Below are 24,503 nucleotides of genomic sequence, written 5' to 3'. Positions count from 1 at the left end.
TTCTTTCTAGTACACAGCCATAAAATCTCTAATATACTAATGTTGACCCTGATTCTTTCTGGTATACAGCCATGAGTGCTAAACTGGAGCTTTTGGTAATTATTCTTGATTGTTCATGCAAATAATATTTTTCATTTATTCTTTGAAAATTTAATACAGTATATTTTGATCATAGCCACCCACTATTCCCTTCTATAACTTCCCTGAAATTCCCCTACACATCCTCTTCCTATTTTCATGTCCTCTTTTTTTTTCTTCTATCCCATTATGTCCAATTAGTACTTCCCTTATGTAGATGGATGTGGGGTCATCCACTGGAACATAGGCACCCTACTAGTAATCACATCGTTAAAGAAAAAAGATCTTTGTCCTGTGGCTCTCCCTGCCCCCTTATGACCAACCCTTCTCTCGTAGTCCTTCTTTCCCTTGTAGCTGTCAACTGTCAGTAGTTTCTCACCTAGGGTTAACACCTCACTCACTCCCTTGTGGTTTTAGGGTTTTGAGAAGGAATCTAATTATGTAGCCCAAGCTGTCTCCAAAACTTACAATATCAAGTGCTGTGATCACATAGTATACTGCCATGCCCGGCTATTTGTTTCTTTTATTTGGAGGCTGTATAGCTCTAGCTGGTCTCAAATTTCTAGACCAGGCTATCCTGGAATTCAGAGAGATCCCATGCCTCTGCCTCTTGCTTGCTAGGATTAAAGGTAAATGCTATCACAAAAGTATATTATGGCAGCTATTCTTAGTTTTGTTTGATTTTAAGAAATCAGAACCCTGATTTCCATAATGGCTAAAGTAATTTAGATTCCCACCAGCTCTTACCCAGCCTCTTCACCAGCATTTATTGTTTTGTTGTTTTTATTTGGGATATTAGCCTTTCTAGCTGAGATGAGGTGGAATCTCCATATAGTTTTGATTTGCATTTTGCAAGTGGCTAAAAATGGTGAACTTTTTTTTTTCAATTAATTACTGTTCTTTTGTATTTTGGAGAACTGTTAAAGTCAGTTGCCATTTTACTGGTTGAATTATCTTTTGATGTGTATTTTTTTGAGTTTTGTACATATGCTGGTTATTAATTTCTCCATTGGATGAATAGCTAGTAGCCCTCTGTCCCAGTTCTGTAATCATTGCTTCACTTTGTGAATTTCTGTAAGTTATTTTTTTTAACTTGAAACAATTACATATGTTGATTTCCTGCTATTTTTTCTTTCTTTCTATTTGGTATCTTGAGACAGGATCTTGGTACCTAGCTCGGGCTTGCCCAGAACTCTCCCTCCTGCCTCCACCTTCCAAGTGCTGTGATTAAAGACTGTGTGCCACCACACCCAGCTTTTGTTATTTCTGGGGCTATATTTTAGTCCTATTCAGAAGGCTGTGTCCTGTGACTGTATCTTTCAATATTTTTCTTTTGTAGCATTTACTGCTCACATTAAGTTCTTTTGTGCATTTTGAGTTGGTTTTGTACATGTTGAGAACTAGCCTTCTTCATGTTGATATCCCGTTTTCCCAGCACCATTTGCTTAAGAAGCTTTCTCTTCAGCTCTGTCTCAGCACCATTGTTGAGAGTCAGACGGCTGCATGAGATTGTTTCTTTTTAAGTTTTCAAAAGGTTAGACCACAAAAGGTACAAATCAGAAGAAACCAATTAAAGACTCTTAAAGATTTTCAGAAGTTACTGGTAGATATTAACTGGCTGTGGCCTGCAATTGACTTGGCTATTCAAGAGCTAAACAATTTATTTCAAACTTTACAAAGTGATAAAGATTTAAATAACCTGAGGAAATTATCAGCCGAGGCTGAGGAGTTAGCTCTGGTAGAAAGGAAATTATAGGATACGCATCTAGATCATATTGATCCAAAGATGGACTACATCTTAGTTATCTTACCTGCTACTCATTCCCCTACAGGAATTCTCATGCAGAGGGAAGACTGTATCTTAAAATGGATATTTTTAGGACATAAACAGAGTGAAAAATTAAAAATGTACATAGAGAAGCTCTCTGAATTGATACTAAGAGGAAAAATGAGACTTCGACAAGTAGCTAGAATGGATTCAGCTGAAATCGTGGTACCTTTTACTAATGCAGAGATGACCTCTTTATGGGCACAAGGTGAGTATTGACAAAAAACATACAGTAATTATATAGGAAAAGATTAACAGCAGATACCCTAAAAGCAAACAACTTCGGTTCTTTTTTTTTAAAAAAAATCTAACTGGTTTCTCCCTCGTATAAAAAAAGAAATTCCAATTTCTGGATCCCCTACATTTTACACCAATGTTAATAAATCAGGAAAGGCAGGATATAAATCAGAAAATATAAATAAGATAGCTAAGAGTCCTATAAGTCATTTCAAAAACCTAAATTATGTACAATACTCATGTCAGATTTTCAAGTCTTTTAATACAATAACTGACTCTAAGTATACAGAAAGGATTGTTTTAACAAGATGATTCTAAATTGACTTCACTACTTACTTAGCTATAACAAATGATGAGAAATAGGAGTCATCTACTATATATAACACACATAAGATCCCACATAGATCTGCCAGGCCCTCCGGCACAAAGTAATAATAAAATTGACCAACTATTGATAGGAAGTGTACTAGAGGTTTCAAAATCCCATTAAAAACACCATGTTAACAGGAAATGTATAAAGGAAAAAAAATATATCACTTGGTAACAAGCCAAGGAAATTATGAGGCAATGTCCTACTTGCTCACTATATAGCCAAACTCCTTTACCTACAGGAAGTAACCCTAAAAGTACCCAAAGAAATTGTATTTGGCAAATGGATGTCTTCCATTTTACAGTATTTGGTAACTGGAATATGTGCATCATACTATAGACACATTCAGTGGGCAACTGTCTTAGCTTCAGAAAAGACTGACTCTGTAATTACACATTCGTTAGAAATTATGGGCGTTATGGAAATACCCATATAAATTAAAATGAACAGTCCGACATGTGTCTCTACTAAGATGAGGCAGTTTTTTACATATAATATAAAACTTGTTACAGATATATTACCTAATCCTACAGGACAAGTGATTGTGAAGAGGTCTAATGAAACTCTAAAATAGATGCTTAACATGCAAAAAGTGGAAACAAAAACCCCCAGAGATAGATTACATAATGCTTTATTAACCTTCAAATTTTTTAAATACTGATGAACAAAAAACTACAGCTGCTGAAAGACATTGATTGTGGTGGGAAACTGCTAAACTAAACCAGTCTGTTTATTTTAAGGATGTTCTGACATCAGAATGGAAACTGGGAAATGTGTTATGCTGGGGGAATGGATAGCTATGGTTTCTTCCCAAGTGGATAAAAATCAGTCATAGCAAAGGAGGACCCCCTGAAGACCTTGGCTACAGACAAGAAGAAAGAAACTAACAAGATCAACAAGATAGGTGATGTCTATGTCTCTGTACACAGAGACAACTCTAGAACTGGATAAGACTTAAATGTCTAGATACAGCCAATAACATTTATTGGGTATAAAACTCTCATGACTTTTATTACATACCATCTTTTAAGATGGCATGAATGGAAATTTATATTGCAGTTTGATTATGTGATCAAACTAACCTCTAAAGAAAGGCAGTTGTCTTTATTGTTGTTCTTTAACTGATCTATGCATCCTGCATGTTCCATATGAATGTCTTTACAGAGCTGTGTGTTGCTTATAAGATATGTATATTGCAGAATGGAAGAAGAGAAAGACACCCTGACAAGATTCACACTTGCTGAGTGATGAGGGATGCTGAGATTCTGTGACCTTCTATTCCAGGTCCTTGTTTGAGTCTACCTCAACTACATCGAAGCTGTTTCCTCTAAAGACATTTCCAGAACAGCTAGCTTGCCCATCCAGTTTTTCAGACTGTTATAGTCAGAATGTCAACTGAGCCATGAACTTTCTCAGCATGTAGAGACTAGAAGGCAAATGATGTCAGCTAGCCCTCCTTTGACAATCAATTTTCCTATTTAGCTTTGGGCCTCCAGAAGGGAATTCTTGACCCCAATTCAACTAGAAGCAAGCAAAAGAAGATCATCATTCCAGTCCCTTGGGTTGGGGTGCATGGTTCTGGTTATTTTATGAATTGTAGATAACTTGTCATTTTAAGTGATAATTTACAAATGTTGTAGCTTTGGACAGGGAGGAAATTAGAGAGCTTAGACTCGGGGATTTCTACCTTTCCTTTATCTCTTCTCTATCCTTCCTTCTTAGGTAAAGGAAAGTGGGGGTGGGAGAGAAAAGGGGGATGTAGTAATATCATAAAATTAGAGGAATAAACAAATAGAGATATGTTATCAAATTTACTCTTCAACAATATTGTATAGCCATATCTTACATTGGTAGAAATCTTTATAATTAATGCAAATTGAAGTTATAATTTTACATTGGTATGGAATTTATAGATTGATACAGATTTAAGGTTTTCATTGGTATGAATTTCTTATATTGAACAAAATTTGAAATTAATATTGTTACTCTTTGATAGGTATTGTGCCTATGCAACTCATCTAAGAACATAAAGCTTAGACCCAGTCCTTCTAATAACTGCCATTACAAACTGTTTAGGATGATTATATAATACAGTTAAGGGCCAGATAGTAATCTCATGGTTATATTAGATTCTGATTTAATTATAATAAAATGTTTTTTAATTTACTCAAATAGAAATGACTAAGAATAGTTAAGATGTAACAGTTCAGATATACTTTACATAGATAGTCTTCAAAAGTCCACAGAATATGTCATTTAAGACTATTTCATTATTAATGATCATTTGACTAGAGACATGTCTGCTCCCCTTCTTGATTCAAAGAAGAAACTGAGCATTAGTGGAGTTGCTCTACTTGTGGCAAGATAGCCACTGGGCAAGAATTGCCTCAATTCATCTACAGTCAAAACTACTGTTCAGAAAAAAGACACACTATGTGAAACAGTCGACTGGTGGCTCTGCCAAGACAGGGTAAGCATTTCTTGATAATTCTGCTTTACAAAGGTCTGTCAGATGATTCTGGGCCAGAAGGCTGAAGACTGATGCTCCAATGTTTTGAGGAATGAGGGACTGTCCAAGTAGTAAGCCATCTCTATAAATTGGTTAAGTTTTGGAAGCTATGTTTTATGCTTCCTATATTTCCAGGTAATATTTAAGTCATTCTCAGATTTCTAATGGGGTTAAAGAGTAGTTATAGTCTCATAATCAACTCAAGTTGTTTAACATTGAGATTTGATATATATTTGAGAGGATGTTTTTCAGATGGAAATACAAGCTAAAACCAGAACATAATTCAGGTATGGAATTGTAACCTTCTGGGGCTGGAGGGATGGCTCGGCGGTTAAGAGCACTGACTGCTCTTCTGAAGGTCCTGAGTTCAAATTCCAGCAACCACATAGTGGCTCACAACCATCTGTAGTGGGATCTGATGCCCTCTTCTGGAGTGTCTGAAGACAGCTACAGTGTACTTACACATAATAAATAAATAAATCTTTAAAAAAAAAAAAAGAATTGTAAGCTTCTTAAATTAGGATAGATGGTAAAGTGCCTTATCTAAATTGGCAATTATGATGGACTGGGTGTTAAATATATCTTATACTTGTATAATTTACACCTCTTCTTCCTCCATCCTTGCCCCCTTCCCTATTCTTCCGCCACTCTCTAAAACCTCCATCCTCACCTTTCCCTTCCACTGCCCAATTACAGGCTCTAGCCTTTATTTAACCAGTTAAAATGGGGGAAAGGTTCACAGGAAACCACCTGAGTATGTGATCAACTTCTCGTTGGGGCAGCCCCTCTTGAGGAAGCAGAATTGACATTAGAGTACAAACAGCACAACAGCAACCCACAACATTACAACACCAGCCTAGGCTACCACCCTGTCTCAGAAACTAAACAGACTTAAAAAAAAAAAAAAAAAAAGCCAGAGTAAATCTATCAGTGCCGTTGTGGAGCTTTATCTAAGAATGGTGAAACTATAGCTTGGAATGTCTTTATTCAGTTAGGCAGTGGGCATGAATGTAAGAAATGAGCTTGATAAAAATGCAGAATTTCAGGCTCAGCTGCCAACCAGCTAGACCAAAATCTAGTGAGATCAGATGATTTGTAGGCAAAGATAGGTTCTAGAAACACCTAAAATACACAGTGAAAAGTACTGTGAGAAGTCATAGTACTTATAAAACTATTCTATTCAATGTTCATAACCCCATGAAGTAAATATTATTTGTTGGGTTTCAGACTCAGGACAAGGGGCTGAGATGCATATTTTACATACCAAAGCAGACCTGACCTTCAGTTCCCCTATTATCACCCGTATTTGACAGAGAACCTGAGACAGGGAGAGATGGCTCAACAGTTAAGAACCATGAATGATCTTCCAAAGGACCAGATTTCTGTAGCCAGGACCCACATGATGGCTTGCAGTTGCTTATAATGCCAGTTCCAGGGGATCTTATGCCCTCTTCTGGCCTCTGTGGGCTCCTTCATGCACATGGCAACATAACTCACACAGGCAAACATATGTATAAATATTTTTGGAGTTTCTAGCAGGGGAGCACAGCTACAATTGTCCTCTTTGACCAAGCATGTAACTTCGGGAGGGACACACATGGAGCGGTGAGGGAGGAAGAGGACACCCGCCTAGCTAGCCAGATCAGCTGAATTAACCCTGGCGATGATGACAGATGTCGAAGCCAGATCGCCCTCACATCCCATGTAAATATTTGTTTAAAAGATAAAATGTGTTGCCTGACAAAAGTGATCTCAGTTTCTGATCTCACTAGAGAGCCAACAGAGTGCATTTAACAGTAGGAATGACAAATGGAAGATGGCAGGCGGTATTTGAAGTGCATGAGATACCACTTCTCTACAAGTTAGCTGAGAGTCATGTTGTAAAAGAGAATAGAAAAAAAAATACTGAGGGTATGGGAATGGTCAGATAAGTTCTGCAGCTCCAACTCCAGCTGTCAGTCCACTGCTGACAGTTTTCTCCTGTGAGAATAGAGACTGAGAAGTATCATTGGTTGTTTCTGTGAGGAACATAATTTATGAAAAAAAATCAAGCTTGCTTGCACGCTAAAGTTAGGAAAGTTGATCCTCTCCAGTTTGCACCTCTAAGTGGCCTGTGGAGCTTCTTGCCATACCCTCTATGCATAGCTGTTCCAGAAAGTATAGCCTTACTCTATTCAGCCTGCCTGTTGTAAACCCCAGGCATGATAGATTGCATTTGGAGGTCTGAGCCCTTTCATATTAGCTAAGCAAGATAAATAGAAGAGTTTCAAATCTATAAATGGAGCTGAGGGTATAGTTCAGTGGTAGAGTTCTTGACAAGCAAGTTCAAGGCCTTGGGTTCAATCCTTGGCACTGAAAAAAGATATGTGATTGTGTGTGTGTGTGTGTGCGTGCGTGCGTGCGTGTGTGTGTGTGTGACAGAGAGAGAGAGAGAGAGAGAGAGAGAGAGAGAGAGAGAAGGGGGAGATTTAGTCTGAGCCAATCATCCCTCCCAACACTTTCCATCAATCCCAGCACTTGGGAAGCAGAGGCAAACAGATCTCTGTATGTTCAAGGCTAGCCTAGTCTACATAGCAATTTTTAGGCCAGACCTGGGCTATATAATGACCTTGCTTCAAATAAATCCAAAGCTGATTTAATCTAGAAAAAATCATAGTTCTGAGAAAGTTACCTAAAAAATTAAAATGCCAAGTATTTGAGGTTGCGAGCCTAGCTTTTAAAGGCTGAGCCATCCCTCCATGTCAGGTGGTAGTGCTAGCATATGCCTTTAGTCCCAGCACTCAGGAGGCAGAGATAGGTCTCAAAGTCTGAGACCAGTTCTCTCTATAGACAGCCAGGGCTTCTCAGAGAAGCCTGTCTCGAAAAAAAAAAAAAAAAAAGGCCAAAATAAATAATTAAATTAAATTAAGCTACCATATGTTTACTGTGCATATGTGATCGGTCAGCCTCTGGAGGGCTGTGTTAAATGAGATGTTGTTACTTTCTGGCATCCTGCTAATGGTTCCTGGTAGGGAGACTAATATGAGACAGAACAACACAGAAAAGTTGTACAAAAATGATATGGAAACCAAGATGTTACAATGTGAAGGGGATGTTGAATCTGAAACCTGAATCAGAGGTTAGCCAGACAAAGAAAGGGCAATCCTACCACATGCCAACACTTTGTGGTGTAGATGCTCTATCTGTGATGTGGACAAGAATTTGGAAAAGTAAGTCAGGGTGGGAAGAGAAGAGGAGAAGGTTGGGTAGGTATTAAGGTCAAACACTATGGTGTTCCGTGGCCTGTGCTCCATGTCTGGGTGAGAATTTTGCTTGAAGGAGCTACTGAAAAGCATGTGTTGCTTACACCAGCCCTACAGTGGGATATGGAAGATAACTGAGCAGTCAGGTTGGTGGCTATGAGCCTGGTACTGTACAGCCAGGCTGAAATGCCTCACAATAATAACCACATCTTCACCACTAAAAAGTTCAACTTGTCCAAGAACCAAAAGAGTTGATTAACATACTGAATGCTCCTGAATTTATAAAACCATGTATCTGCATAAATGTCACTATTAATAACCCCCTTCACCTACATGTGTAGGATGAGTTCATTGCCTTTTGCTTTTTATTTAAGAATTTCCTGAGAATCTTCTGTTGTTTTGTGTTTAGACAGTTTTCAGCTGTATAGCCCTGGCTGGCCTGGAACATGTGAGGCTGGTATCTAACTCACGGGGATCTGCCTGCCTCTGCCCCTGCCCCTGCCTCTCAAGTATTGGACTTAAAAGAGTGGACCACCACACCCTGATATAAGAAAGATTCTTGTTGGGGGCTGGAGAGATGGTTCAGCAGTTGAAAGCACTGACTGCTCTTCCAAAGGTCCTGAGTTCAAATCCCAACAACCACATGGTGGCTCACAACCATCCATAATGCTATCTGATGCCCTCTTCTGGTGTATCTGAAGACAGCTACAGTGTACTTGCATATAATAATAAATACATCTTTAAAAAAAAGAAAAGAAAGAAAGATTCTTGTCTTGGCCTTGAAGAAGTCGTGTTATGAATAGCAGAGCTAAATGACAGGGATCTGTGGACCGTATGGTCCTTCAGCCTAGAAGAACCTGGTACCTTTGGCCATACACACACACACACACACACACATACACACACACTTCTGCTTTTAACCTTTGGAGGGTGGGGAGTGAATCTTTCTTGAATTGAGCCTTTACTTTCAATTCTAGTAATCTATGAGACTGACTGGATCTTTGAAAAACTGAGTATCATAAAACTGAATGAAACTTTTATCTGTTGAGTGTTCAAAAAAAAATTCCAACACTGACAACTCAGACAAAGCACCCACACACAGGACACAGCCTGCAGCAGCACATGTATCATTTCACTAAACACATTCAACTGAAGTAGGTTTTCCAAGAACAAAATTCCAAGTTCCAACAGATGTGATCTGGCCTTTGACTTCAAGTTATTTCCTACCATTGCTCTCTGCAAACCATCTCACCAAAGCTATAAGGATCAAGGGACACCCAAGTTTTGGCCACACTCTCTCCTTTTGTCACCCTATAAGCCATTCGTGCCTCTACACCACCATCAATCCCACACAGCGTTTTAATAAACTGTCTTCAGGTTCTGTGCCACAGCCTTGCAGTCATGGTGTTGATACAATTCTGTGAAATACAGAGTAGCAGGTGGCAATGGAGCGGCCATGGTGATGCGTTATTGGATGATAAAACACAGATACGGGAGTGTGCTCCCAAGAGAGGGTATCCAAGGCCAGCTGTCAGTGAAGTGTGACATTTGAAACAGGGTGAACTGCGGAGACTAAAAGACAGCTTCAGATTGGAACTTCTATGTACAATCTGACAAGTGTTAAAAACAAAACCACAGGAACAAAACACAATGATCCCAAAGGAAATTTTACTAAAGGAAAAAAAAACCATAGGGTGGGATTCAAACTAAATAAGAAAACAATACAGTTCTAACCAAGAGTTTCTATGCTGGACCTGCAAAGGATGCCCTTAAGTCCAAGGGTAGAATATTTCTGCAAAACCCAAGATGGATTGTAGTGGGTTAGTTTACCAACCTGGCTAACAGCAGCTCACTTTCAGCCATTCTATATTTTAACCCTCATGTAACAGCACAAGATTACTCTATCTCTTCCTCTTTGTCCAAAGAAAATGTCAGAAAACCTCTGTATATACTCTCACTAAGGAGGCCAATTTAAAAAAAAATTACTACATATATATTTACAAGGAACTTTCTGTGAATTTAGAAACTTTTGAAATCCCCCCATTCATACCAACCAACCATAACCCACTGTCTACATCCCCCAGCCAGACAATTTAGAATCTACACTTGAGCTAAACTCTCCTCAGAGTCAGACACTGTCTGACCCTGCATTTGACACCACCCCCCAGCCAAGACAAGCACCAGAATTAGAACCATGGTAGGAGCTATTTCAGAACCACAGGCTGATTTGGCTTGCTCTGCATGCTGCCCTGGCTTTGGTTATTACTGGATGGGCCTGACTGCTTCTCATCTGGCCAGCATGCCCATCACACACCCAACATATCCTATCACTGGTTTCATCTCTCTATCCGTATCACTAACCCAGTTATTTCCCAAGCCAACTCCACCCCCATCTATTCCTACCAAACCCACCTTGATTCCGAAAGCCACCTGGGTTACCATCAGATCTTCCACTTCCTTCTGATTGTTGGTTGCTGTTATGTTTCAGTTCAGGTTGCATATAGGCTTACTGATTCCTTTATTTATCTGCATGGCCTTATCACCTGCAAGTGTAACAAAAAGCCCTGGATTATTCAGGAATGAAGACATCTACCACTTCTCTGTACAGTGGTCTCCTCTATACAGCACCCAACAAATACATGTGTGCCTCACAAAGGCTCATCTGGGTTTTGCTTAGAATTCAGAAGTTTAAAACCACACCATCAGCAGCAGTCACACATCACTATAGCATTACTTCTACTTGGGCTTCACAGACCCTAAGAGGAATATTGCCAAAGCCCTTTGATGGATTGGTTTGAAGATCTTTCTTTACCTATACCATAAGAACTTCTCAAGAAGTACCAAAAATAGTCTTTAAGGTCCTGTTCAGGTCACCAGATCTTTACAGCAAGTGCTTTGATCTGCTGAGTCGTCTCTCCAGACCCTGGGCTGCCATTCTTTAATCTTGTCAGGCCAGTGGTAGACTGTTAGAGTCATATCTCAGGTCTTATCCAGGTTATTCCTTGCTAGAGTGGACCCTGGCTGTGGTCAGTCACTTGTAGACTGTGAATTAACTTATTAGTCTCTTCTAAATCCTGTTGTGGGGAATCCACCAGAGAAAACTGCTCAGGCATGGGTTTAAGCCAATGGAAAGTCTTTATTGGCTAGTGGAAACTATACTGAGTATTCAGGACTTTAGTGTAGTCCCAGGTCTTTCTCAGGGTGAGCTTTTAAACGCAAAAACACAGTCTGGGTTGACATACTTCAGTTAACAAGCACAGTTAGCCAGAAGTAGAACTACAGAAACAAACAAACAAACAAAGCCAGATTAACACATTTAGAGTCTTTCCCAGAACTGTGGAAGTTGATGGATTGGATCTTTGTTTTTGTTTTGGCCGGTGGTGCTGTCTATGTGCTGAGTTATGTGGCCGGAATGGCACTTCCACCATGCAGTTAATTGCACTGAGGTCTGTGGGTCTGTTACAAACCCTTCAGTCACTTTGCTCTAAAATAGATACTCCATCTGCTGAAGCATCATAGACCCAATTCCCTCAGGTGCTCTTGGAACTCAAGACACTTACCATCCCCTCTCACCCTGATGTGGAAACAAGGACAGAATGTTTTGTATGCCTATTTGTGCACCATGTGTATGCAGTGCCCATGGGGGCCAGAACAGGGAATCCAATCCTTTGGAACGGGAGTTATAAATGTTGCAAGCCTGCATGTACACATTGGCAATGGAAAGCAGATGCTATGGAAGAGTGGCCAGTGCTCTTATACTCTGAGCCATCTCTCCAGCTCTCAACTGACCTTTCTTTAATGTGCTCTTCTTCCTCCTGTTGCAAATTCTTGGATTCTTGCTTGTCTTTTTTTTTTTTTTTTTTTAAATGTGGAACACTTAGCAAGTTTGCATGTCATCCTAGGATGGGGTAAGTCCTGTACTGATCACTTCAGTGCTGCCCAAGCAAGCAGTCTTACTGTCTTTCTAATCTGGCCTCACACTATTCTATTTGTTTGTGAACTACCTTAATTCATAAAACCCTTCTGGGGACCTTGCTGTTTAGATAGGTATGGGCAAGAAATAACTGATCTCATAATGGTATGTAGGTTACAACTGTGCAGCATGCTACTCTCACAAAACACTGTAGAAAACGGTATTATTTGTTCTTAATACAATTCTCATGAAGGAGGTGGAGTCCCTTCCTGTAAACACATAAGCAAATGAGACGCAAAAACATGAAGAGGCTTATGAACAAGGAACAGGAAGTGAAGACCATTATCATGAATAACTAATATATGCTAATAACTTTTTAAAGGTGACCCTTGGGAATTCTATAAAATAACTTAGAAATAACTATTTTCTACATTTACAAAAAGCCTGGGTGGGGAGGAATCCCTGCAGGTGTCAGACAGGGAAGTAAACAGGAGGAAGTGGTAAGAATGAAAACCTGGTTCAGACTTTGTCAATCTGAATCAGACTTCAGGGAGTCTAACGCCAGGGGGTTCATTGTCAGCATATTTAAACCACAGTATAATTTGGGGAAAGGTTTCCAGGAGACAACTAGTCCAATCACAGGTACACAATAAAGCTTAAGATGTGACTACATAGAAACTCCTTTACAGCTCTCCTAAGCTATGTGTCTCTACCCTCTCAAACCGCCACCTCACAAATGTGGATCAGGTAATACAGTTTGTAGAGCCAAGTCAGCAGTTTGTAAAGGACTCAATTCGGTTGGTTAAAAGATGCACCAAACACGACAGAAAAGAATTCCAGCAGATCGCCATGGCTACACCAATAGGATTTGCTATCATGAAATTCATTGGCTTCTCTGTGAAACTGATCCATATCCCTATTAATAACATTATTGTGGGTGGCTGAGTCCTTTCTCATCATGGGATGAATGAACCAATGACGGAGTGACAAGCTCATGAAGTAAAACGTTGCCTGGATGCTTTGTGGTTTTGTTTCTTTCCTCCTTCCTATGAGGTTTTCTATTTCTAAATTAAAATAATTTCAAAATAAACACTTTTTCCATAACAAAAAAAGAAACTCCTTTACAAAGTACATGTGACCATGAGGTTGGGTTCTATAGCTAAAGGGCCTAGAATCAAGTCCATGTATGTGGTCTCTGACCAATAGCACAGAAGTCAGCAGGCCATAATGTACTTGTGACATCCACCCTAAGGGTGGATAATGGTCTAGAGAGGGAAGAATCTGGAATAAACATTCTGGGAAGTTTAGGTGAAGTCGGCCTCCACAGACAGCAAAAAAAAAAAAAAAAAAAAAAAAAAAAAAAAAATCACCAGGTCATGAACGAATCCACTCCCAGCCTTCTGGCCATGAAAAAGGGTATTTTATCTCCTCCATTGAGGAGAGGCCCCTGTGTGTTCGACATTCCTAATTCTCCTTGATGCTCTGTACAAGGACCTCTATGTGCCCAACATTTCCTCCCTTCTAATTTTATTTTTAAAGAAAAAATAGTTGCTGTAATAGAGGCCAAGGCTGAATGCTTTGCCTCTATAGCTTGCCTAATTACTACAGGCAAGCATAAGAGAATTGTAAGAATAGCTAACAGAGGACTGAAGACAGACAAAAGTCATTCTCTATTTCTATAATTCATCCATCTCTATTATTTCTGCTAATGTTTTTGTTGTGAGCAAAACAGATGTAATACAGCCTATTCCACATAAACCTTTATAACGGTCCTTAGCATGACAAAGCGAAACCATATTGTCTCCTATCGAAGATGTATCATACTGTCTCCTATCACAGGTGTGTCATACTGTCTCCTATCACAGGTGTGTCATACTATCATAGATGTATCTTTGACAAGGGAATCCCTGTCAAAAGGCATTTGGATTCTGCATTGATAAGGATTAGCATGCTACATACACATGTATAATAGTATCACTTTTGGGTTAGTCTTTGTTGTTTCCTCAAAGTCTTTGCTTAATGAGTTAAAGTCCTGATGTCTCCCCAAATTGTCAGTTGATTCTCCCTCTTGGCAAACCAATACATGTGTGTTGTTAGGGAAGAATAGTGAGGCCTAGCAAACCAAACCAATGCTCAGTCTGTGGGGTTAATTATATTTGTATTCCTTCATCAAGCATCATTTCAGGCGTTTGCTATATCTAAACATCCTTTCACCTGTGTCTGCTTCAGGTGAAACAGTCTTTCACGTGTTTACTTCAGCAAGACACCCTTTCAACTGTGCGCCCAGCAAAACATCATTTCACATAACAAACTTTCCAAAGAACTAGACGTTTTCACTTTACACATCTTTATACTTACGATAAGCCATAATCAACACTAGAGCTGGGCAGATATCTACCCTCTATGCGACTGGAATCTACTTTCCTATGATAACCCTGAATTATTACTTACTGCTTACCATGTTTCATCTGGGCTGCCCTTAACTCCAATCAGCCAGCCCCCAGGGCCATATTTTTATGGCTCATCTAACCCATGGCAGCTTCTCCTTCTTCTTCCTCATGGTTCTTCTCCAACCCCAAGGTTTAGGTTTTTGGGAAACCTAAACCCCACCTATGTCTCTTCTGCCCAGATATTGGCTGTCAGAATCTTTATTTACCAATCAAAAATAACTTGGGGGCAGAATCACTTAAGTTTGTGTACAGACTCCAGGTCTTGGGGGTCCACACTTAGCATTCCAACAGACAGAAAGACTAAACCTCAACAGCATATCTTCATCTAGATGTTAGAACATCCATCAGTCTCTTTCTTTTTATTTAGCATTTACTTTAGATTGTGTTTCTGTTAGGGCAAATGTTTCTGGGCAGCAGAAAAATCGTTATCCTTTAAAAATGAAAAAAATTAATTTAAAGTTAACATAGCTAAATAGAATGTGAGGATATAGGTAGTGAAAATACCCCTATTTATTTAGTCACTCACTCATTTTTTTTAATTTGCCAATTAAGTCTGATTGTCATTCCACAATAACTTAATCCTGTGCATTGTAAGAGATTTTAGTAACTTTAATACTAAAATTTCTCAAACCATTTACTAGCATAAGTAGGACCATTATCATTTTTTAATTGTTATGGATCCTAGAAAGGAAATGTATAAAGAGCTATTCGACAAAGTTAGGTTTCAGATATGATACAATGCAATGGTGTTTCACTGAGGTTTCCTGGGCCCTGTGCTATGCTTGGGACTATGTTGTGTGGATGACTAGGGAGAGGCATTATGTATGCCTGTGATGCACTTTAAGGTCAGATCTCAAAGTACCTGATAACAGAGAGAGACAGAGACATCCCCATATTCTCAAATGTCAAGCCAATGTCCATTTACTACTAACTATGCATTAGAAGTTTGCAATACTGTTTAAAATTTGTCTTTATGCTGTGTAAAACAATGCCTTTAATAAAGGATAAGCTCTTGGAAGCAACCTTTAACTTTCTCCCTTGCCAAAATCTGACCTTTTATCAGACCAAGGAAGAACATAAAATGAAAAAAAAAATCCATTTAACTAACAATGATCATTAACTTTTAAAGATTTAAACTTAAGGCCTTTAAGATTTGGTATCTTTAAATTTTAGAACAATTTTAATTATGAGCTTCTATACTAGAAGTTGGGCTTGTTTTGATTTTTTTCTCTCCACAAAAGAATTGACACTAAGTTATTCCTGCTACTAAAGAAAAACAAAACAAAAAACCTTTAAATAATAAGCAAGCAAACAAACAAAGAGTACTGCTTCTCTGTGACTACAAGAGGGTCTGTGACTGGGGTCAAACCTTGGTCTTTGTGTGTAGTAGGAAAGAACACTACTGAGTTACATTCCTGGCTCAAGCTGTCCCCATTCCTAGTAATATTGGCTGCTGTATCAGACTAGGCACATACTGAGCATCTCTGTCATGGCAGGAGGTGCTATGATGATAGGAGACTGTTTGTGCCAGAACCAAGACTGGCCAGAGATCAGAGGAAATAGTAAAATGAGCTGAAAACACAGGCCTGTACCTGCTTGTTCTTGAGTGAACACTGGTGAGTTCGAAGAGGCTGAGCCTTAGGATTAGTGACATCACAAAGCACATCATAATGGCTCCAGAATGCCTGACCTCCCTGGCCGCTTTCCCTAATTTATGCCTAGATTCCTGAAGTCTCTGCACATGTAGTTCCTGGAGCTGCTGTTTAAAAATGTCAACATCTCCAACTACAACTTCTTCTTGGGACAACCTCTTAAATTCTCTTGCTCGCAGCTCAATATGGAATTGGTTACAAGCAACTTTTGTGGGAGAGACTACTGAGACTACTAGTGTGCCTCAGCCAACAAACTCAGGGATACTCGAAAATCTCGCTCCAGCTGTGCAAATCATCCTTGGGGTTTCCTTTTCCACTTTGTTGGCAATTGGATTACTTGCCTTATGGAAACGAAGCATTCGGTCAATTCAGGTTGTATACTTATAGAGAAATTTAAGTCTTTTGCAGGGTGTTTGTTGGGTTTTGTTGTTGTGAGACAGGGTGGTACCTTAGGCTGGCCTTGTAGAACAAGGCTGACTTCAAATTTATGATCCTCCTGCTCATTAAGCCCTCACCTCAACCCCCACCATCAAGGGCTGAGACAGCAACGAACACCACCATTCCTGACTTAAAATTTAATTTTGGTTACCTGTCTTTCATATTGCTGCTCGCCAGTTTTAAAAGTCCATGTAAGTGTTTGGGGGTAAGCCATTGTCTCTGTCTCTTAAATTGATTGAAACTATACTATTCTTGAAAACCTCCACCAATTAGGTTGTGAGCAAAAATACTTTTTCTCACAATGGTGTTTGGCTTGTCTCTAATATAAAATAGACTTGGCTGGGTGATAATGGCGCATGCCTTTAATCCCAACATTTGGGAGACAGAAGCAGGTAGATCCCTGAGTTTGAGAACAGCCTGGTCTACAGAGTGAGTTCCAGGATGGCCAGGGCTACACAGAGAAACCCTGTCTCAAAAAATTTTTTGGACAAGTTCATCATTTGAGAAAGTTATCTGAGCTGAAACTTAATTGATCACTTGTCTCTCAGAGCCCTCCATGTCCTACACTGCTCATGTATATGTGTATTTGTGTGTGTGTTTGTGTGTGTATGTGTGTGTGTGTGTCAGTGTGTGTGTATGGTGTGTGTGTGGTGTGTGGTGTGTGTGTATGTGTGTGTATGTGTGTGTGTATGTGTGTGTGTATGTGTGTGTGTGTGTGTGTGTGTGTGTGAGAGAGAGAGAGAGAGATAGGGAGTTGTGTGTGTTAAGTCATCCCAGTTCATTTTGTTATTATGTTTTAACAAGCTAAGCCCCCAGAAACATATGAGGGCTCATTAGGGGAAATATATATATTTTATATTTATTTATTTATTTTTGTATTTTTGAGACAGGCTTTCTCTGTATAGCCCTGGATGTCCTGGAACATACTCTGTAGACCAGGCTGGCCTCGAACTCAGAAATCCGACTGCCTCTGCCTCCCAAGTGCTGGGATTAAAGGCGAGCACCACCATTGCCTGGCTGGGGAAATATAATTTAAAACATTGGGATTTTAAGGAGCATTTGGAATTTGTATAATTTTTTTTAACCCTCAATGATAATAATAGCTCATTTATAACATGGTCTTCACAGTTATGGGAAATCTTAATAACTCTATGAGATGCAGTTTATTTTTCACATGAGGAGTGAGGAGGAACGTGGGGTATGTGGAGGCTTGATGGAAATTTAAGAAGATAGAATTTAAGGAGGGTTTTTGTTCTGTTTTGTCAGGAAGGACTTCTGTAGCTTGCTTAACCTCAAATTCACTAGATAGTAAGGCTGACTTTGGACTTCTTTTCTTCATCACTCTACCTACCAAATGTTGAAGTTGTAGACAATCCTGAGGGCTTTCTTAAAGATTTTTTTTTTTTTATGATTATACAGAGGCACTATTACTGGATCACTTTATAGTTCTCTTCTTTTTCCATTTAGGAATCATGGTTGAATCTGAAGTTTAACATCAGAAAGCCCTATATAATAGGCAGGCCAGGGATCATCATGTCCACTTTGGAAGTGGAGTAACTTGATTCTGGCCCAAAATCATATGGTTTTGTTAGAGCTGGCAATGTTGGAGTTTGAACCTCATTTTTAGGACTTCAAATTTAATTTTTATCCAAAAATCTCATATAATAGAATCCAACAAATACACATAAGTTATCAATACAAGATTATGTGTGTGGGTACAAACATAGACACATTTCAGTTATCTAATAAAAGTATAAAGTAAGAACACAAACTTTCTAGTTTAGTGCAATCAGAGAGATGATTGGACACTTTGAGCACTTTAGGCAAAACCACAAAATCAGAAATCAGATGTGGTGATGCATTCATCACCATAATTCCATCGTTTGGAAGGCATGAGGTAGGATGATTGGAAATTCAAGGTCATCCTTGGCTACAGAGCAACTTAGAGGATCAACCTGGGATACATGAGAACCTATCTCTAAAGGAAGAGAGAAAAATGGGGGGAAAGATACACAAACAAAAAGGAGTAATATGTCGGGTGGTGGTGGCGCATGCCTTTAAGCCCAGCACTTGGGAGGCAGAGGCAGGCGGATTTCTGAGTTCGAGGACAGCCTGGTCTTCAGAGCTACACAGAGAAACCCTGTCTCGGAAAAACCAAAAAAAAAAAAAAAAAAAAAAAAAAAAAAAAAAAAAAAAAAGAAAGAAAAAGAAAAAGAAAAAGGAGTAATATATCAGAGTAAGTAACACTGTGGACTCGGGAGTTAGACTGCTTGGTATACATATATTTGTGGTGGACTATATGCTCTGAACTGAAATCACTCATTTAACCCCTACCCCAGTTTTCTTACTGTTAAACAGGCTTTGCCAAAAACGCTGCTTTATAGGATTATTGTGAGGCTTAAAAGTGATAGAATGTGTATCGTAGCCTATGTATGCTCAATAAGCAGTGTTGATTGCTATAACGGGGGAAAGTTATAGTTTTATTCTAATCCTACCAGGAATATGTTGTAACATATTAAAGCAATTTTTTTTTCATGACCAGTGTCTTAGTCAGGGTTACTATTGCTGTGATGAAACACCATGACCAAACCAACCAGGGAGGAAAGAGTTTATTAGCCTGACACTTCCACATCACTGTTTATCATGGAAGGAAGTAAGGTCAGGAGCTCAAGCTTCTGAAGGCAGGAGCTGATGCAGAGGCTATAAAGGGGTGCTACTCACTGGCTTGCTCCCCATGGCTTGCCCAGCCTGCTTTCCTATAGAATCCAGGACTACCAACCCAGGGCTGGCCCCGTGCACAACAGGACTGGGCCCTACCACATCCGTCATCAACTAAGAAAATGACCTACAGGCTTGACTGCAGCCCTTATGGAGACGTTTTCCCAGTGGAGATTCTCTCTTCTCAGATGACTTGTGCTGAGTTGACATAAAACTATCCAGCACAATCAGTAAATCTACTTTTTTAGACCTCTATGCTTGGGAGAATTCCTGGACCTCAGTCCTGGCTTCGTCAGTTTTAATCTGTGGTCTTGAACATTGACAGAGTCTGCACTGGAAAGTATGTATCTACACAGGTATGTCAAGTCCTGGGTTCTCCTGCATGAATAGCTCATAAGCTGGCAAGCTAAACTTCTAACACAGAACCCACCACATGGTAACAGACCTTGAGCAAATGGCATTTAATATTATGCCTTTTTGTTTTGTTTTGTTTCTTAAAAAAAAAAAAAAAAGATGTATTTATTTTATTGTATGAGTGTTCTATCTGCATGCATCCCTGCATGCCAGAAGAGGGCATCAGAACTCATTATGGATGGTTGTAAGTTACCATGTAGTTGTTGGAAATTGAACTCAGGACCTCTGGAAGAGCAGCCAGTGTTCTTAAGCACTGAGCCATTTCTCTAGTCCCTAATCATACTTTTTATTAACTAAATACAAATTAAATCCCTGACCTGTTTAACACTGCAGTTTGTAAGTTGATGATGATCAAAAGATTCAAAGTAGAGAGGCTGGAGAGATGGCTCAGCAAAGATAAAAGCATTGGCTACTCTTCCACAGAACCCAGGTCTGATTCCAAGCACCCACACAGCAGCTCACAACCATCTGTAATTCCAGTTCCAGGAGATCCAAACCTCTCTTTTGGCCTCCTTGGGGCACCAGCCAGGCATGTAACTGGTATATTTACATGCATGAAAGCAAAACATTCATATCCATAAAATAATAAGGTTTATCTTTAAAATATTTTTTAATTTCTTTTTTTTGTTTGTTTTTTCGAGACAGGGTTTCTCTGTGTAGCCCTGGCTGTCCTGGAACTCACTCTGTAGACCAGGCTGGCCTCGAACTCAGAAATCTGCCTGTCTCTGCTTCCCAAGTGCTGGGATTAAAGGCATGCTCCACCACTGCCCCACAATTTCCTTTTTTTTTTTTTTTTAGATTTATTTATTATTACATGTTAATACACTGTCACTGTCTTCAGACACACCAGAAGAGGGCATCGGATCCCATTACAGATGGTTGTGAGCCACCATGTAGTTGCTGGGATTTGAACTCAGGGCCTTTGGAAGAGCAGTCAGTGCTCTTAACCGCTGAGCCATCTCTCCAGCCCTTAAAATATTTTTAAAACAATTAAAAGTAGGTGTGAAGATGTCCTCCTGCAGGAAAAGCTTGGCTTAGGAATGAAGGATGGTTGTTACTAGGAGATCTCTATCCTGTGTTGGCTCTGTAGCTAACTGTGACATTTCATACACATGACCGAGTAACACTCGTCTTGTTTCATTTTAGAAAATAGTGGTGTTTGTGATCACACTCTACCAACTGTACAAGAAGGGCTCAGACTTTTTTCAGGCTCTGCTAGCCAACCCAGAAGGAAGCGGTCGCCAGATTCAAGGCAATAGTAATATCTTCCTGTCGCTGGGTCTGCAAGAGAAAATTCTGAAAAAGCTTCAGATGGTGGAGAACAAAGTGAGAGACCTGGAGGGGATGATCGTCGCCCAGAAACCTGCTGCGAAGAGGGACTGCTCCTCTGAGCCCTACTGCAGCTGCTCTGATTGCCAGAGTCCCTTACCCACCTCAGGGTTTACTTCCACATCTGAAATGTGATGAACTCCAATCTTTTCCAGAAAAGCACTGCTTCCCTCATGTGTGTAGTGGTGCATCAATAAAATAGAGAACTATATTGAAATCTCCATGCAAAGATCTGGTTCCCTCTTCGGCAGGGTCCAGCATCTACTTTGTGTGCAGTGGGTAATGTGGGGTAATGATAGTTGGAAATGTCTCCAAGTTCTGTGGCTTGGTGGCAAAACGTTTGTGCCAACGTTTGGTGGTGATTCAGCAGCCTTGGGGCCTCCCGGTAAGGCAAGAGAGCCAGACTGGTGTGGAAGCAGATGGCAAGGAAAGAGGTTGGTCAGGACTGTGATTTTGACGTCCATGCTGAAGACATTGGAAAAGCTAGTCTCAGAGGGCCATGTTTTGCAAATAGGCTGTCTCATGCTGGTCCTTGTCATAAGAAATGTATGCAGTCTGGAGACCCCTGAATTACTCAGAGATGAGTAAAGGTGAGAATATGCATAAAGGAGAACCTGGTGTGGGGGGGTTTGTTTTATGTTTTTTTAGGCAAAGTTTCACTAGGTAGCCCAGCATGGCCTGGAACTCGTGTGTGTGTGTGTGTGTGTGTGTGTGTGTGTGTGTGTGTGTGTGTGTGTATGTGTATGTGTGTGTGTATTGGACAGAGAGTGGGGGTAGGAGGATTATTGCCTGTGTATCTGTAACCACTTGCTTTCCTGGTATCCATAGAGGCCAAAAGAAGTTATTGGATACCCTAGAACTAGAGTTACAGGTAGCCATAAGTTCCCATGTGGGCACTAGAAATCAAACTTGGGCCCTCTGCAAGAGCAGCAGCACTCTTAGCTGCTGAGTCATCTTTCCATCCCCAAATGTGCTCTTATTTTTATAAACTATTATTTGCCCCAGTATATCCAGCTCAGTAACAGACTGACGGTATAATTTTACAATTTATGTGTACATGTTATCAAAATTTATCTAATTGTTTTCATTTGATCAGCTATTTATGAACATTGCAATGATAATCAGAAGAATTATAATTTGTAATCATGTCATTTTGATTAACTATGCATAAAAATAATGTTAATGACTGTTCAGAAGAATTCTTTTTTTTTTTTTTTTTTTTTTTTTTTTTTTGGTTTTTTGAGACAGGGTTTCTCTGTGTAGCCCTGGCTGTCCTGGAACTCACTCTGTAGACCAGGCTGGCCTCAAACTCAGAAATCTGCCTGCCTCTGCCTCCCAAGTGCTGGGATTAAAGGTGTGCACCACCACTGCCTGGCTGTTCAGAAGAATTCTAACAAAGCCTCCAGTTGTAGGGAGTTAGTATCAGCCAACATACCTACTTCAACCAGGTGGACGATCTGTCTTTCAAGGCCTTTAAAACCTGCACTCCCAGAGATCTCTCTGTCTACTTCCATAACCTTGTACAATAATCAGGAGAATCCTTTACAGACTTTCTCATGAATGTTACTGAGGCAGAGGAGAGAAGGGTCAATTCAGGACCTACTCAAGACATAAACAATTGGATTGGGAGGGTCTTAATGCCCCAATCCAAAATGTGCTGGCAGTAGTCCATAATGATGACCTTCATAAATGGGAAGTAGCCACCAGAGACTTTGACTCTGGGGCAGGCCCTATAGCATCCTGACTCCTGCCTGGACTACAGAAAGACAGGACATCTCTGTAGGGACTCCCCTTAATGCTAGGCCAAGAACAAAGTGCTCTCACTGTAATAAAGGATTTCACTGGGCACGAGACTGTACATCTCAGAACTCTGATAAACTCAGATATGATTTAAACTCCAAAAGGAGTGCCCCTGGGCCCTGTCAATGAGGGGAGACTGCTCCAATCCTACTGTGTATTAAACTCTCCTGGTGTTTCTACATTCACCCATAATGACTGTACACCTAGATGGGATTCAGTTGTTGCCAATGTCCCTTGCACACTTTGGGGCAGGGACATATTAGGGGATATGGGTGCCATTCTTACAACAGATGATTGGACCTTTAATGACATCATAGAACATAAACAACTGGGCCTAATAGGCCACCTAAAAGGGGATTACTCTGCCGCGGGCCGGCCGATCTGGGTCTCCCTCAACCCGAGGGAGAAACGGGGGTCCTAGTCAGGTCGACAAGGTGTAGGCGAAGAAATGACGGCAGAGACGACACATGAAGTATAAAATCTAAATGTATTTCTTAGAAATGGCATCAGACTTTTACAGTCATTGTAAAAGAGAGATGGTAAATCTGGCAGCTCAACAGTTGAGGTACATCTGAGGCTATCTGAAACATACTGGGTCTAAAGCAGCAGCTATCTCCTCTGAACTGGTGCTGCATCCCCCGGGCCCAAGTGCTCTGGGCCCGGGGAACTGCGAGAGATACTTAGTTCTAGTGCTAGCCCTGCATGTGAGTCCAAGTCCTCCTTCCCCCAGTCCTAGTGTTAGACTGAAGTCACGTAGGCAAGCGACCCCCACACCAAGGTCAGCAGGGTCTGGTAGCTAGGTGTGAACTAGGAGGAAGAGGGGTGAAGCCCTCCCTGTTGAGGTATTCTTATGCTAATTCTCTGGTTCTTGCTGGAGGCAGGCAGAGGGGAATCCCGACCTAACACTTTTAGTTAATGTCCTTGAGTGGAAGCCCTCCGATTACTCTCTAGTACATAAGACCATAAACTAACTATTGCCCTAAGGGATGTATTCAACCTCTATTGTTAGCTCTGGGAAGGCAGTATCCAAGAGAGAGATTACACTATGGGAAGCTAGGTGATAAACCTGGATAGGTTAGAAACATTGTGTCGGCCAGGAGACAATGCCCAATCTTAACCATTTACAAATCATTTCTTGGGGTAACTTTATGTCTATTATGAGGCCGTGTTGACGATTGGAAAGACTGATCTGGAACACATCTGAGTTAGGGGATACTGAAAGACCCCCGGAACTGGGGAGATCCTTACTCAAGTCTCGGGATGACGCGACCACCCAATGACTCACGATAGACCGAACTTGCTGCAATCACACGAGGAAGTTTTATTACAAGCAAGACGGGACAAGAGCTCAGGCTAGCATGCTGGGGTCTAGACTCATACACCGCGCAGGGAATAGAGGAATCTGACCCCGGCCTGGGATTTTACAAGGCTTATAAAGGCATAAACCACAAACTGGGGGTGGGGGGTGGGAGGGGGGGGGAGGAAACGGGGTAAATTCCAAACCATAGATTCATCACCTAGCAAA

General features: G+C 40.4%; 1 protein-coding gene and 1 pseudogene across 2 annotated transcripts; both read left to right on the top strand.

Annotated features, from left to right (window-relative positions):
- Window positions 1–12,167: 12,167 nt before the first annotated feature.
- LOC116095762 lies at window positions 12,168–13,276 on the top strand (annotated as a pseudogene). Its single transcript, XR_004120721.1, has 2 exons — window positions 12,168–12,172; window positions 12,867–13,276. The product of XR_004120721.1 is annotated as a protein transport protein Sec61 subunit gamma pseudogene (transcript).
- Window positions 13,277–16,287: 3,011 nt separating this feature from the next.
- Tmco2 (transmembrane and coiled-coil domains 2) lies at window positions 16,288–21,395 on the top strand. The gene is made up of 2 exons (XM_031378525.1): window positions 16,288–16,651; window positions 20,996–21,395. Exons 1-2 carry the CDS (start codon window positions 16,397–16,399, stop codon window positions 21,311–21,313), a joined length of 573 nt encoding a protein of 190 aa, XP_031234385.1. The 5' UTR covers window positions 16,288–16,396; the 3' UTR covers window positions 21,314–21,395.
- The last annotated feature ends 3,108 nt before the right edge of the window (window positions 21,396–24,503 follow it).

The sequence above is a fragment of the Mastomys coucha genome, unplaced genomic scaffold (genome assembly GCF_008632895.1).
Source record: "Mastomys coucha isolate ucsf_1 unplaced genomic scaffold, UCSF_Mcou_1 pScaffold18, whole genome shotgun sequence".
Lineage (NCBI taxonomy): Eukaryota > Metazoa > Chordata > Mammalia > Rodentia > Muridae > Mastomys > Mastomys coucha.
This window is presented reverse-complemented; position numbering and strand designations above follow the sequence as displayed.

Bases quoted from the DNA above. Each gene is read 5' to 3' on its own strand.
- Tmco2 (XM_031378525.1), top strand. From the start codon at position 16,397: ATGTCAACATCTCCAACTACAACTTCTTCTTGGGACAACCTCTTAAAT. The intron at 16,652-20,995 runs GTTGTATACTTA...GTTTCATTTTAG, and splicing joins GAAGCATTCGGTCAATTCAG to AAAATAGTGGTGTTTGTGAT.